Here is a 14379-nt window from a genome sequence, read left to right as displayed (position 1 = left end):
TCTACAACAGGTCCATCTTTATATTAACTCTCTTAAGAATCAAGGAAAGAAAGCAAGCACACAAAATCAAAACAAAGCTACAAACGCAGCAGAAGCTCAACACACAAATTAAGCTTCCTGGAATGTAACACTGTCAACCATGCTAGCAGGCCACGGCTGGGTGTGTCACAGCCTGGAGATCAGGAGGGTCAGAGCGGGGGACCTGTGAGCTATGTGCCCCCACAGACTTCGCCCTTCTCTAGCAGAATCATCGGAGCAGCTTTAACCGTGAAAACTGTAGAGTTCAGGCACCACCTTCAAAATTTATGTTGCTATCATTTCTCCTTGAGTGCAGCATTAACTGCATCAGCTTTAAGCCATTCCCAAAGCCTGGCCACCCTCAAACCAAACTGAGCTTCACTGGAACTGAGCTGTGGGAACTCCCGCCTGGCATCATTTTCCATTTCTTGAAATGGACAGAACCTGGCTCAAGTGCAGAGAGATTCCATAAACCTGGACGTGGAGTGAAACAGACTCTGTGCGTTGGGGAAGAATCCATAATGTTTTACAATCCCATTTCTAAGCAAAACAAACCTTCATGATTTCATAATCCCAGGCAGGATATTACATCATTTTTTAGGTTTCTAGATTTGGCCTGACCCCCAACTACTCCAACAAAACCTTGGATTAATTAAACTATGAACAATAGCCATAATTTTTAACTTCCCAAACTAAAAATCATGTTTAAATCGTAACTTCTTTCATCTTTTTATCGTTTTAGCATTTTGAAGTAACCAACCATGTAACTGCCCTCTATAGATGAAATACTTACTAAACACATTAGGCCCCCTTATAGAACATCATGTGCGTATTCTATATTCACAAAATACACATGCAATAGTCACACAAAGGACTTCGATGTGACTAGTGCCATGTCAGGAGCGCAGTCTTCATGCAAATCAGGGACTAAGGAAGGATTTGTGCTCTTCTCTCTTGCATGTTGCAGTTAACTCTCTAAACTAGATGACATATCATCAAAGTGTACGTACTCGGAGGCTGGGGCAGGTAGGCGCCAATTAATTTCGACCTCTTCTTTTCATATCCTTTTTGTGTGATGTCACCTACAAGAGAAGGAAAGAAAGATTCAGAATGGTCCCCACGGGTAGGGCTGGTCACTCTAAAGAGTCTAAGAGACAGTCACAACTGCGTTTTCTGTTTGCCTTATAATTGTAACTTAGAAAGAAAGCACGATAGTCATTCTCCTTGCCCTCAAACAAACAAAGACACTTGCCCAGGCCCTGCTCTCAAGGTTTCAGCTTTTGATGGGGCCCAGAAGTAGATTCTCCACACCGTGTTCACATAAGCCAGCGCAGGAACCTCCCCAGTCCCACGGCTCTCATTAACCTAGTCAACCATGGCTTGTGCAGGCCCGTGCCGGTGACAGCTGCCCCAAACCATTACTGATTAGCACCTGCCTCCATTAGTGAGGTTTTGTCCTAATCAGACATGGCAGTTCCAAGGACTTGAAACTGCTAGGGTAATTTTGAAAATAAGTGACTTCGATCAAATGGAACATTAAGTTAAAAAAAAAAAAAGTGAACACAGAACCTATAGAAATCCAAATATGTGAGAAAGGTGCTTATTGGCTTATCGGTAAAATAAGAATTAAAATGTTAAAGCCGGAGTTTCCCAGGCAGAAGAGCAGGAGGCATCATCACCACGCTGGCATTCCTCCTCAGTGCTGAGCACATGGGACAAATAACTTTTAGCAGCAACCTTTCCAAAGGTATGCACACAAAATACTGATGTTCCCCTTGAATTTTTGAGAATCTGCTAATTTTTCCCTAATATTCTGATCAAACTATCATTCCCCAAAGAGCCAAAAACTTACGTTTGAATAAAAATAGAGCAAGCAAATAAAAAGTTATTATGGGTCATCCACAAATCAGTAAATTTGCTTTTTCTAGTGAGGTACGCTCACTAAACTTGATCAGACCATAAGGCGCCCTCAGTGCTTAATGTCTGACAAGTAACTCACAGTCCAGCGTAGAGTCTTGTCCACTCCACAAAACACGTGACTCATTTTTAAACACGGAGCCATAAACAACAGAGCTACAGGAAACACATCCTGCTCTCGGATGACGAGCACGCCAGCCACTGTCAGCGGGCTGACCGGACTAAAGTCAAACATGGCCCCCATCACGGGTCTACCATGCTCTGCACCTGCACCCCTTTGCCAACCGGTGCTGGGACTGTTCAGTTCTTGTGGAAAGACCCCGGCAAACCTACTTGTTTAAAATGTCCAAAATATCAACACCCAAACACCCACATGAATGTGCACACTGTACTAGCTTTGTGATTGATCAGGACAAGGCAGTCAGTGAGCACAGGAGACGCTGGCTGAGGAGTGGCTCTCACACCTCGCTCCCCACCCCACCACAGGCTTCTCGCTAGCCCAGCGACTTTCAGCCGGCGTGCCACACGAATTTTTAAAATATGCCAGTCCCTGACTGGTTGGTCAGGGACACTGACCTCTTTTCCCTTAGATTTGTCAAATAAATAAATAAATAAATAAATAAATAAATAAATGAATGGGCAACATCCAATACAATAGCCAACCAGTGTGAATGAATCAAAATTATACCTCTGTGTCAGAGAAGGAAAAAATATATTTTTCAGTGCGCCGCAGAATTGCAGTAATTAGTTTATGTGTGCCCTGAGATGAGAAAGGTGGAAAATCGCTGCTTTAGCTGACTGCTCGTGGTGTAACATCGCAAGAAAGAGGCAAACACCTGGCTTTGGGAAAACCTGACAAAGTAACCTGCAGGAGGAGGAACTTTCTGCTCTTGAACAACCTCCCAAGTCAGCGTCTGTCCTCTCAGCCCGCGGGGGCTGCTGGGAAGGCAGCTGCCCCATCTCCCCAGGAGATTTGCTGTCCTTCCCCACGTGTTCTTCCCTGACCAGTCTTTGGAAATAATAAAACTATAGGAAGCTGGTTTCCATGCCAATTGTACTCCTGATTAACTCACTTTGGCTCACGCGCAGCATTTTACAAATTCAAAACCGGTCTGCTCCCTGCATCCGAGGGACACCTGGACAAAACCAAGCAGGGACCAGGTAAAGGGACATGTGAGTGCGAGTATGTCAGCGGGACATCAACTAGTACATACGGGCCTCCCAAGAGGCTCCCTGCACACTAGGTAGACACCTACTATTTGCCAGGGTGCCCATTCCCAGCCAACCCCACTGGCCATTCAGGATTTGTCATCAGACAGCATCTGTGCACAATTCCACCAGCAAATCTGAGCCTGGCAAACCAGCCCCATTTCAGTTCATTCTACACCCAAAACTCGGCTCAAATTTTAAAATCTCTCAGATGAAAATTTAAGCATGAGGGGGTTCCCCCCCTTAATTTTCAGGGTATGCCAACTTCACAGGAAACTCACTTTGAACTCTTCCTTTGGCAAACTCCAGTTGTTAAAACCTTAGGCGTATAGGAAAATGAGTGCTTTCCCCAAGACACCATGACCCCTTTCAAAGGCGAAGATGTCAGTGTGGCCCTGTCCTACATGTCCCATTCCTAAATAATCTCTTTTCATCCTTACAACAACTGACTTAACAGGTGAGAAACTGAGGCACAGATAGCACTTACATTTCTCACTCAGAGCCCGAGATCTAGAAAGATGAAGCCACACTTAAAATCTGCCACCCCAGACAGCACGATGTGGTCAGCCTTCTCTGGATGTCCTGCCCAGCTCCAGCTGCCCGGGACAGCCTGCCCTCAGGGACAACCTTGCACCCACTGCCTGCTGTCACCCTCTCGCGTCTGGCTCGGCCCAGTGACACCCCAGCGTCTAGGCTCCCGCGGCACAGAATTTTGCACAAGACCCGGTGCTGTTCTCCTGGGGAGGCTGCGATGGCTGCCGATGGCTTATTTTTGCAACATGTGCATAGTTCATCCTCAAAACCACGTTGTGCCACCTTCATGGGTCAGTGTCCTCCAGACCAAACCCTGCTGTTTCACACACTAGGACCACGTGATGACGGTGCAGTCACACAGTGAGCAGCAGATGCAAGCGTCACAGGGTGACTTCAAGTAAATAACTGGACAGAAGCTGCATTCGTAATCACGGAAAACACAGGGTGACTGTCTCCCTGCTTAATGAACACCTGTGAAAGGACAGAGGGGAAAATGGGTAACAATTATATCATATATATAAAAGCCTAAGTGACCGTCCAACCGTTCGACCAGTAGCTATGACATTCAATGACCACCAGGGGGCAGACACTCAACACAGGAGCTGCCGAGCTGTGGTGACTTGGCAGCTGCGGTTCTCGGGTGACGCACCCAGAACCAGAGAGAAGGGAGTCCAATTCCGGGGTGCGTCACCCGAGAACCACCCTCTCGCAATCCAGGACCCCTCAGGGATGTCAGAGAGCCGGTTTTGGCCCGATCCCCATAGGCCAAGCTGAGGGACCTCACCAGTGCATGAACTGGACCTCTAGTTAAAGTATAAATTACAACAGCTTGGTGTGTATTATCCAAAAGGATCCAGCCCCTGCGACAAGGGGCCAGGTTCACTCAGGTGCCCTGAGCATCAGGGCTAAACATGCTTTTGCTACACACTGTCTTTTTCAAGGAAAAAGTCCAGGTATTGTTTAACTCTGGAACCACATTTGCATCTGGTAGCCAGAGAGCCAACAGATTCTCTGACAAACTCACTACAAATTCTAGAAGCAAACTTTCTAGTAGAGGCGCTTATGCTCTGCTCATTGTTCTGAGGCACCCGATAAGGTTTTCGTGCTAAAACAATAAAGATAGATAAGATATAGATGACAGCTCTAGTCAGATGATAGGTAAATAATAGATGACTGGCTGATGCAAAGAATAGATGATTGATAGATGAATATAGATGGGTGATAGGTAAACAACAGATAGATATAGATAGGTAAATAAGATAGATATGATAGGAACAGATACACAGACAGGCTGGCCTCACACACAATCCGTCCACCCAGAATGCATCCCTGGTTTCTGTCTGAGGATGACCTACAACCAGTGTCATGGCGTCACCATGGTTCCCCTTCACTTTGAATCAGTTCAGGCAGAAAAATCCATTAGCTACATCTTTTCTCTCCTCCTCACCGTGGATCTGTAGCAAGCCCCGCCTTCAGAGTAAACCTCTGGAAAACAGAGGCAGAAAGGCTATGAAAGAGGACCAAGCATTTAACAACTATCAACCTACAAGGAAAAGTCCAGGATTTACAGCAGGTTAATTAGTGTTCTCTCAACCTGGAGCTAAAAGATCACCATCAACGAGAGGTAGGGCCCACCACCCCCCAAGCCACAGCTACAGAATTTTGCTCCTTGAAAAGTAGCTGCTAATGTTTGAAGGCACGAACCACAGGATCCACACTCGATTATTTTCCATATAAAATTCCAAAGAGCATATTTTCCATGCTTGAATACTCAAGACACCCATTTATTTAACTCCCTTTTCATTTCAGAAATAAGAATGTATAACAGAAAACTAAATTTAAAAATTGTTGGTAAGCTCAGTGAGGAGAAAATAAAAGTGATCTTTTGAAGCACTTTCTTTCCACTGTATGAAAAGTGTAACTTATGTTATCCTCAAAGAAGTTCCATAAGACTTTACATTCCAGCAGTAGAAATAGAGTTGCCATGTGTTCTGTTACAAAGAAAAGACAGAGTTACAGACAAGTCATAAATTTGAAATGAAAATGCAGTGCTAGCCAGTTTGGCTCAGTGGATAGAGCGTCAGCCAGTGGATCAAAGGGCCCTGGGTTTGATTCCGGTCAAGGGCACGGCACGTACTTCGGTTGCAGGCCCCTCCCTGGCCTGGGCCCTGGTTGAGACTCGTGCAGGAGGCAACCAATCGATGTGTTTCTCTCACATCGATATTTCTCTCTGTCTTTCCCTCTCCCTTCCACTCTCTCTAAAAATCAATGGGAAAATATCCTTGGGTGAGGATTAAAAATAATAAAATAAAATAAAATAAAATAAAATAAAATAAAATAAAAATGAAAATGCAATGAAGGGAAACCACCAGTAGATAGATGGTTAAATCATACTCTGAGGCAGAAAAGATCATTCTTGTTTCCCTCCCCAAATAGAATTATTGTTCTTACTTATATTGTAGTCCAGAGTTTCAGAGTAAAGCCTGAGTCAGAGAAAAGTGAAGGGAAAGCCAGCCAAACGAATACAAGAGTGAAGGTGACACCACGCTCCCCATTTTTCCATCTCAGCCGCCTTCTGGCATCTTAGCCCCATGGGGCTTGTGCAGAGCCACCAGGCGCACAGCTCTGGCCAGGACAGGAGCACCCAGAACCCTGTGTCTCCAGGCAATGAAGAGCTCCCCCCCAAGAACGTGTGAGCCCCAGCCATGTCAGGATCAGTTCAGAGTAAACAGACCAGCTTAACGGTGATGGTTTCCATTCTGGTGTCAGGAGTTTATTTTATGATTATTTAATGCTGGCTGGAACAAATGTTTCATATAACAAAGCAATCATTTCCATGTTTGGAATTTCATGGCCGTCAGGAACCTTCATGGCATTTCTTTCCTACGCCGATGGCTTTATAAGGTGTAGGGACACCCTTGGAGGCGTGGTCCCTCGCCCCCTGCTGGCGGCATGATCGTCAGCTCTACAGGAGCTTCTCTTTGGTGCAGAAAGGAAGCTGGCTATCCGGGCAGTCTGCCAGGGGAGTCAGAGCAGGCAGACCAGGGACCTTTCTCCCCAAGCACATGCTGGGCAACCCCACAAGGGCGGCTGACTTCTCAGGGTCTCACATTTCTCATTAATAAGATATTAATAACCTTCTGCTGTAATTTAAAAAAATCACACACAGAAAGTGAAGTCTCAGGAAGCATGGAACAGGTATAACAACCCAAGTACTTGCCAGCATCGACTATACATTCAAGCGTGTGACGGACACCACGGGGCACTCAGGCGTGGCTCGGGCCCCGAGCTGGGTGGGAAGACATGAAAGCAGCCTTGCCTGTGTGCAGCTAGAAGCCAGAAGGGACGACAGCGAAGCCCCTGAGGGAGGAGAGGCCAGAGGCAGGTTACAGATGTGTCACTAATCCTGAGAGGTCCTCCATCTGCCTCTCTTTCATCCTGTCACGGATGCCAGAGGCCAACAGCTCTCCCTGCGCGATCCAAACAGCCGCTCCAGCTGAGCGCCCCAGTCCCAACCACTGGCCTCTCCCACACGCAGCCCTCCGAGGTCTCACCGAGGACCACTGGCCTCCTGCCTGAAGCCTGTCAGAGGCTGCTCAGTGCTTTGAGGACTGAGCACAAACTCACCCACAGGGCCACGAGTCCCTCCGGGGCCTGGCCTCGGGTGCCAGGGCTCACGTCACTTCACAGGGACGACGCTTCCCTTTGCTGCTCTCTGTACTGCTGTACTCATGGCGCATGCATTTATGTCCTATTTCTAATGTAAAATTTAGAAATTTATGTTCCATAAGAACATTTTAAGTAAGGTGACCGGGATAAACATACAACCTTGGATTATAAAATCACCGAGGCTTATTCCAACACTTGGTATGAAGGCGGGAAATTCTTAAGAATTGCATATTCACATGACTGGGATTTTCATGTTTCTGTGAGTGACCAAAAAGTTTCTTAAAACATTTAGTTAATGGCATCACCAGAAGGAAAAAAATAATATTTTAAATGCGCCATCAAGTTAAAATTGTAATTCTAGCCAGTAAATTCCTAGATACTATCACGTAAGGCTTTATCTTTACATAAATTTTTTTAAATGTCCCCTGTAGCTTTTCACTTTGGTGTATCAAGAACTCCCATTGTGGGAGGCATTAAAGAAAGCAGCCTGTCTGGAGTCATTCTATTCTAAACCACAGAGAGAAAGAGCCAACCTCAGTCCACCTACAGTGGACTTGAAAACAAGCTGCTGATGTGAAAGGGGAGATACGCCCAGCACAGGAGTCCTGGGGCCCGAACTGCCTGAAGATCTGAAAAGGGAGCATCCAACAGAGCTTTCTGAAATTTCAAAATGCTGGGGAGTGTGCTGTGTAGATGAGAGAGAGGGATCTGAAAGTTCTCCTGCTGCTGGCCTCCCCTCCCAGGGGCCCTACATGATTAGACCGGACATTCTAAGCAGATCTCATAATCCGAAACTGCTGACTCCTAACCACTCACCTGCCTGCTTGCCTGATCACCCCTAACCACTCTGCCTGCCGGCTTGGTTGCCCTTAACTGCCCTCCCCTGCTGATCTGGTCGCCTCTAACTGCCCTCCCCTGCTGATCTGGTCGCCCCTAACTGCCCTCCCCTGCTGGCCTGGTCACCCCTAACTGCCTCTGCCTCGGCCCCCGCTACCATGGCTTCGTCCGGTAGGTCGTCCGGAAGGATATCCGGTCTAATTAGCATATTACCCTTTTATTAGTATAGACTATACTCAACCACTGTTTTCAGGGAAGGCACCAATTCTGAAAAATTTAGTCTGAATTAATTTTTCTTCTAAGCAGATCCTCCTAAACATTCTTGATTCCTTCTGAATGGACTAAAATGGCTTACTCAATAGAAACACTACCTGATTCCCTTGATGGCTAGAGTGACGGAGGAATACTTCCATGCACTTCATTGCTTAGTTACTTGCTGCTGGCACTGATACCATGAACCAAAGTGTTCACATCCATCACTGGTGTCCCTTTTTAAACTGTTGATCTGTACCAATAACTTCTCTAAAGGATGCCTGGAATGTCCAGTTGTCATTTGTCAAATTGTTAATGTTCTCCTCAAGAAATCATTGACACATTTACCCCTCAAACTTTATAATGACGTAAGTGCTGACTCAGGAACCATGGTTGGGAGAAGGGTGTATGGGCCCCAACTCCAAGCTGGTCAGCTCTCACTCAGGTGGGTTCCTAGGGCAAACAGGACTACTGAGCCTAAGTTTACACCCAGGGAATACAACTGGGGACCCCCAGGCAAGTGTAGACCACCTACAATCTTTACACAACATTTGGGCTGTGTCAGGCCCTCCAGCGTCTCCAGACACTGGTGACACCTTGAGTAGCACGTGCTAACTCCTCTCAAAAAAAAAACCACCTCTCTGCCCTAGCTGATTTGGCTCAGTGGATAGAGCGTTGGACTGTAGAATGAAAGGTCCCGGGTTTGATTCTGGTCAAGGGCACATACCTTGGTTGCAGGTTCCCTAGCCCTGGTCATGGTGCATGCAGGAGACAACCAATCCATGTCTCTCACATAGATGTTTCCTTTGTCTCTCCCTCTCCCTTCTACTCTCTCTAGAAAGCAATTGAAAAATATCCTTGGGTGAGAATTAACAACAACAAAACAACAAAAAACCACCTCCCTGAGGGTAAGCCGTCAGGGTCAAAGGTGAGTTTATAGATCCCTCCCTGCACTGGCCCTGCTTGTCCCACCAGCAGGGTCCAGAGATGCTGATGAGCTCCCAGCCTGCCACCGGCATGATGACATGGGCCAGTGTTCCTCCCTTGAAGCAAGGAGCCACCACTATTTCTTCTATCAGAAGGAATAAAAGCCTGTACTACAGGGTGCTCTGCCCACCTGGAATCCAGAAGCTCAAGAAGACACTGTGGCTCAACACTGATCAATTCTGAAATGGCCAGAGTGATCCTAAGCTCTCACCCAGCCTGGCCCTGTGGAGTAAACTTCATCTAGACCTAAACTTAATCTCAAATTTTCCAAATGCCATGGAAATGATCCTAAATTTATTTTCTGATTTATTCATTCATCCAACAAGTATTTATTATTACCTACTATGTTCCAGGCAACTGGTAGAGGATAGTAAATGAAACGGACACATTACATGTTTGCTGAATGAAAGATTAAATAAAAGTTATATTTTTTACTTTTGAAAGGTAGAAATTAACTGGTGCTAAGTTAATGATTCCATGACTTTCTTAAACAAATTGTCCCATCTGGGCCAGCAATGGAAAATAAAATGGAAACAGACAAAGGTCTTATTATAAAAATAAGAATGACTGAATATTGTCTCCCTCTTATAGGTTTCAAGAGACAGAGTATGCCAGAAATTAGTGTCATTTTTATATGCCAATAATTAACTATAGGAAAGGGAAACTAAGACAAGTATTCCATTTACAATTGCATAAAAAAATAAAACATCTAGAGATAAATTTAACCAAGGAGGTAAAAGACCTGTACTCAAAAAATTGTAAGACACTGAAGAAAGAAACTGAAGATACAAGTAAGTGGAAGCATATTCTATTTTAATGGGTAGGAAGAATTAATATCATTAAAATGTCCATACTACCTAAAGAAATCTATAGATTCAATACAATTCCTATCAAGATACCAATGGTGTTTTTCATAGAACTAGAACAAATATTCCAAAACTTTATATGGAACCGCAAAAGACCTCAAATAGCCACAGCAATCTTGAGAAACCAGAACAGAGTTGAAGGTATCACGGTAGCTGATATCAAACTATACTCCAAGGCAAAGTAATTAAAACAACATGGTACTGGCATAAAAACAGATATACAAATCAATGGAACCCAATAGAGAGCCCAGAAATAAATCCACACCTGTATGGTCAATTAACATATGCAAAGGAGATAAGAACATACAATGAAATAAAGACAGTCAATTCACAAATGGTGTTAGGAAAATTGGACAGATTCATGCAAGAAAATGAAACTATATCACCTTCTTATACCATCCTATATAATAAAATGCTAATATGCAAATCGACCAAACGGCGGAACAACCGATCGCTATGATGCACACTGACCACCTGGAAGCAGATACTCAATACAGAAACTTCCCCCTGGAGGTCAGTGTGCTCCCACAGGGGGAGCACCACTCAGCCAGAAGCCAGGCTCAGAGCTGGCAAGCACAGCGGCTGTGGCGGGAGCCTCTCCCACCTCTGCAGTAGCGCTAAGGATGTACGATTGCCAACTTAGGCCCGCTCCCCACAGGAGGACATCCCCCCAAGGGTGCAGGCCATCAGCTGGACATCCCCTGAGGGCACAGGCCAGGCTGAAGGACCCCCCCCCCAAGTGCACGATTTCATGCACTGGGCCTCTAGTATATAAGAATTAACTAAAAATGGATTAATGACTAAATACTAGACCACAAAATTCCTAAAATGAAATCAGTAAAATCTCTGACATCTCTCATATTTTTTCTGATGTATCTCCTCGGGCAAGGGAAAACAAAACAAAAAATAAAAAAGGTGGCTACATCAAACTAAAAAAAATTTGCAAGGCAAAAGAAAGCATCAATAAAATGAAAAGACAAACTACTGAATAGAAAGGGATATTTGCCAATGAAATATCCAATAAGAGGTTAATATCCAAAATTCATAAAGAACTCATACAACTCAACACCAAAACCCCAAACAGTTCAATTTAAAAATGGGCAGAGGAACTGAATAGACAATTCTCCAAAGAGGGTATACAAAGATAACCAATAAACATATGAAAAGATGTGTAATGTTACTAGTCAACATAGAAATGCAAATTAGATGTCATCTCACAGCTGTCAGAATGGCTATTATCAATAAATCCACAGATGACAAGCATTGGCAAGGACCTAGAGCAGTGGTTCTCAACCTTGGCTGCACATTAGAATCACCTGGGAATCTTTTGAAAATCCTGATTTCTGGGCCTCATCCTCCGGAAATTCAGTTTCTTTGTTACTAATGTTGTGGCCCCACCCCATAACAAAGAAACAGAATTTGCGGAGGATGAGGCCCAGATATCAGGATTTTAAAAAGATTCCCAGATGATTCTAATGTGCAGCAAGGTTGAGAACCACTGACCTAGAGAAAAGAGAACCCTGCCTTAGCTGCTTTGGCTCAGTGGATGGAACGTCAGCCTGTGGACTGAAGGGTCCCAGGTTCGATTCTGATTCTGGTCAAGGGCACATGCCTGGGTTGCGGGCTCGATCCCCAGTGAGGGGCGTGTAGGAGGCCGCCACTCAATGATTCTCTCTCATCATTGATGTTTCTATCAAAATATATTTTAAAAAGAAAAGGGAATCCTTATGAACTACTGGTGGGAATGCAGATTGGTGCAGCCACTATGAAAAACAGCATGAAGGGTCCTCAAAAAACTAAAAACAGAACTTACGAACCTAGCAATTTTACATCTGGGAATATATCCAAAGAAACCCAAAACATCTACTTGAAAGAATATATGCACCCCTGTGTTCAATTGCAGCGTTGTTTACAACAGCCAAGATATAGAAGCAACCCAAGTGCCCATCGAAAGATGACTGGGCAAAGACGACGTGGTACATACATACAATGGAATACTACTCGGCCATAAAAAAAGAATGAAATCTTACCATTTGTGAAAGCATGGATACACCTAGAGGGTATTGTGCTCAGTGAAATAAGTCAGTCAGAGAAACACAAATACTATATGATTTCACTGATATGTGGAATCTAAAGAGCAAAATAAATGAACAAACATATAAAAACAGACTCACATATACAGAGAACAGACACTAATACAAAATAATATGGAATATAAACCGCAATTGAAAAATAAAAAATTGAAAAATAAAAGATTCTCTCTAAAGACAAAATCCTTAATATTAAAAAAGATATAGTAGATGCTAATATTTTTTATATCAAATTACACACACACGCACACAAATCCTGCTTTCTAAAATAATAACTCAGTCTTGAAAAGGCGTGCAGTTAATTGAAAGGACTTTTGGATTCTGGCGGGAGGGGTGGTTGGAGAAGGGGCAAAAAGAGCAAACTGCAGAAGGCCTGTACAATAGGTCATTCCGGGTAAGTTTCTATAGTTGGTACGTCTTTCTGTGAGACCGAGGAGCTGCAGACATTCCTCCAGAGAACACTCCGAAGCTTCTGTGCACAAAATCACTTGTGAGGTTAAACAAACCCTGAACTGCCAGGAACAAAACAGCTGGATGACCTGGCACCTCATGTCTGTGTGATGAAATTTTGATGAATCCACACAATTAAAGAATAAAAACTACAACAGTACAGTCAAACTTATAACTTATGGAAACATGCTTTCTAAACATTTTTGCTCAACTTTGATCAAGTGGCAATTAATAATACACTCTATTCAAAAGGCAAAATATAAAGCATAACATGTACAATCATAACGTATACAATCCTACACCCACTGATTCGCACTTAGAGAAGGCAGGAACTGGAAACGAAAACCTCAGCTTTATGGTTGAGTTTAATGGATCACTGCTGGGTGCTCAAAAACACAGGCCTTTACAGGTAATTTCTAATTTCTACGAAGTAACAATGCAGTGGAACTGTATCCCAGAGGGGAGTTGAGCTCATACAAACAGAATTAGGGGGGGTGAAAAAACTTTCATTTTAAAATAAGAAAAAATGAGTAATCGCAGCCTAAATCAACATGAAAAGGAAAAAAAATTATTGAAAACGTGGTCATGTTGTAAACTAGCTTGCAGAGCAAAGCAGTTCAGATAGGCCAAGAGACCAGGGTGCAAAAGCACAAACGAGAGTGAACTTATCCTTAATTCGGCACGCAAAGCACGTATCATTCAATAGGTCTTCTCAGCTCCTGCATATCAAGCACTGCTCTAGAGACTTGGCTACAGCACAATACAAACCCTAAAACCCTGTCCTCAGGGCACTTAAATTCGAATTACCGCCTTAATAATTTTCATATCATCAATAAACCATGTGTTACCATCTCTCTGACAAGCTCAGCTACTGTGATTTAAGATCTGGGCACACAGCATGAAAATATTATGAAGCAAATGTAGGATTATGAACCTGCAGGAATTTTCATCTTGATCACTAGCTAAAACGAGGTATGTACCAGTATGAACTACACAAAACTACTATGAGTTCTCAAAGTGAAAAATATTGTCAACTGAACAAAAATGAGGCATTGAAGGTTTATATCTGAAAAAGAGAGGTCTCAAGCCAATACTCTAAGCTTCAACTTTAAGAAAATAGAGGGGGGAAAAAAGTAAAATAAATCCATACCAAGTGAAAGGGGGGAAAAAAAGCAAAGAAAATGAAAACAGGAAAAAATCAGCCAAATCAACAAACTACACAGAAATAAATATAAAATTAACTCCTAGATCTAATAACTGACTCTAGGTAGGTTACAACATACAAAGTCAAATCACATTAACATATTCTAGCAATGAATATTTGGAACTAAAATTTTAAAAGCAATATCATTTAAAGTAGTTATATGAAAAAATAAATACTTGAGCATAAATCTAACAAGACATGCAAACGTGTTGGATCATGTAGGACCTGCATGCTGAAAAACCACAAAATGCTGATGAAAAAAATCAAAGATCCATACAAATTAACAGATGTAATTTACATGGAATGAAAAACAACATCAGATGTCAAGTCTCTGCAAATTATAGAT

General features: G+C 43.5%; 1 protein-coding gene across 2 annotated transcripts in view; it reads right to left on the bottom strand.

Moving 5' to 3' along the window:
- DIP2C (disco interacting protein 2 homolog C) overlaps positions 1 to 14379 on the bottom strand; it is a 384021-nt gene that overhangs the window by 187241 nt on the left and 182401 nt on the right. For both annotated transcript variants that reach the window (XM_036342747.1, XM_036342757.1), the window contains exon 2: positions 1029 to 1100. In XM_036342747.1, the coding sequence (XP_036198640.1) occupies positions 1029 to 1100 (72 nt within the window). The remainder of the gene's footprint in view (positions 1 to 1028; positions 1101 to 14379) is intronic.

The sequence above is a fragment of the Myotis myotis genome, unplaced genomic scaffold (assembly GCF_014108235.1).
Source record: "Myotis myotis isolate mMyoMyo1 unplaced genomic scaffold, mMyoMyo1.p scaffold_m19_p_1, whole genome shotgun sequence".
In the NCBI taxonomy this organism is placed as follows: domain Eukaryota; kingdom Metazoa; phylum Chordata; class Mammalia; order Chiroptera; family Vespertilionidae; genus Myotis; species Myotis myotis.
Note: the sequence above shows the minus strand (reverse complement) of the source record. Positions and strands in the feature narration are given on the sequence as shown.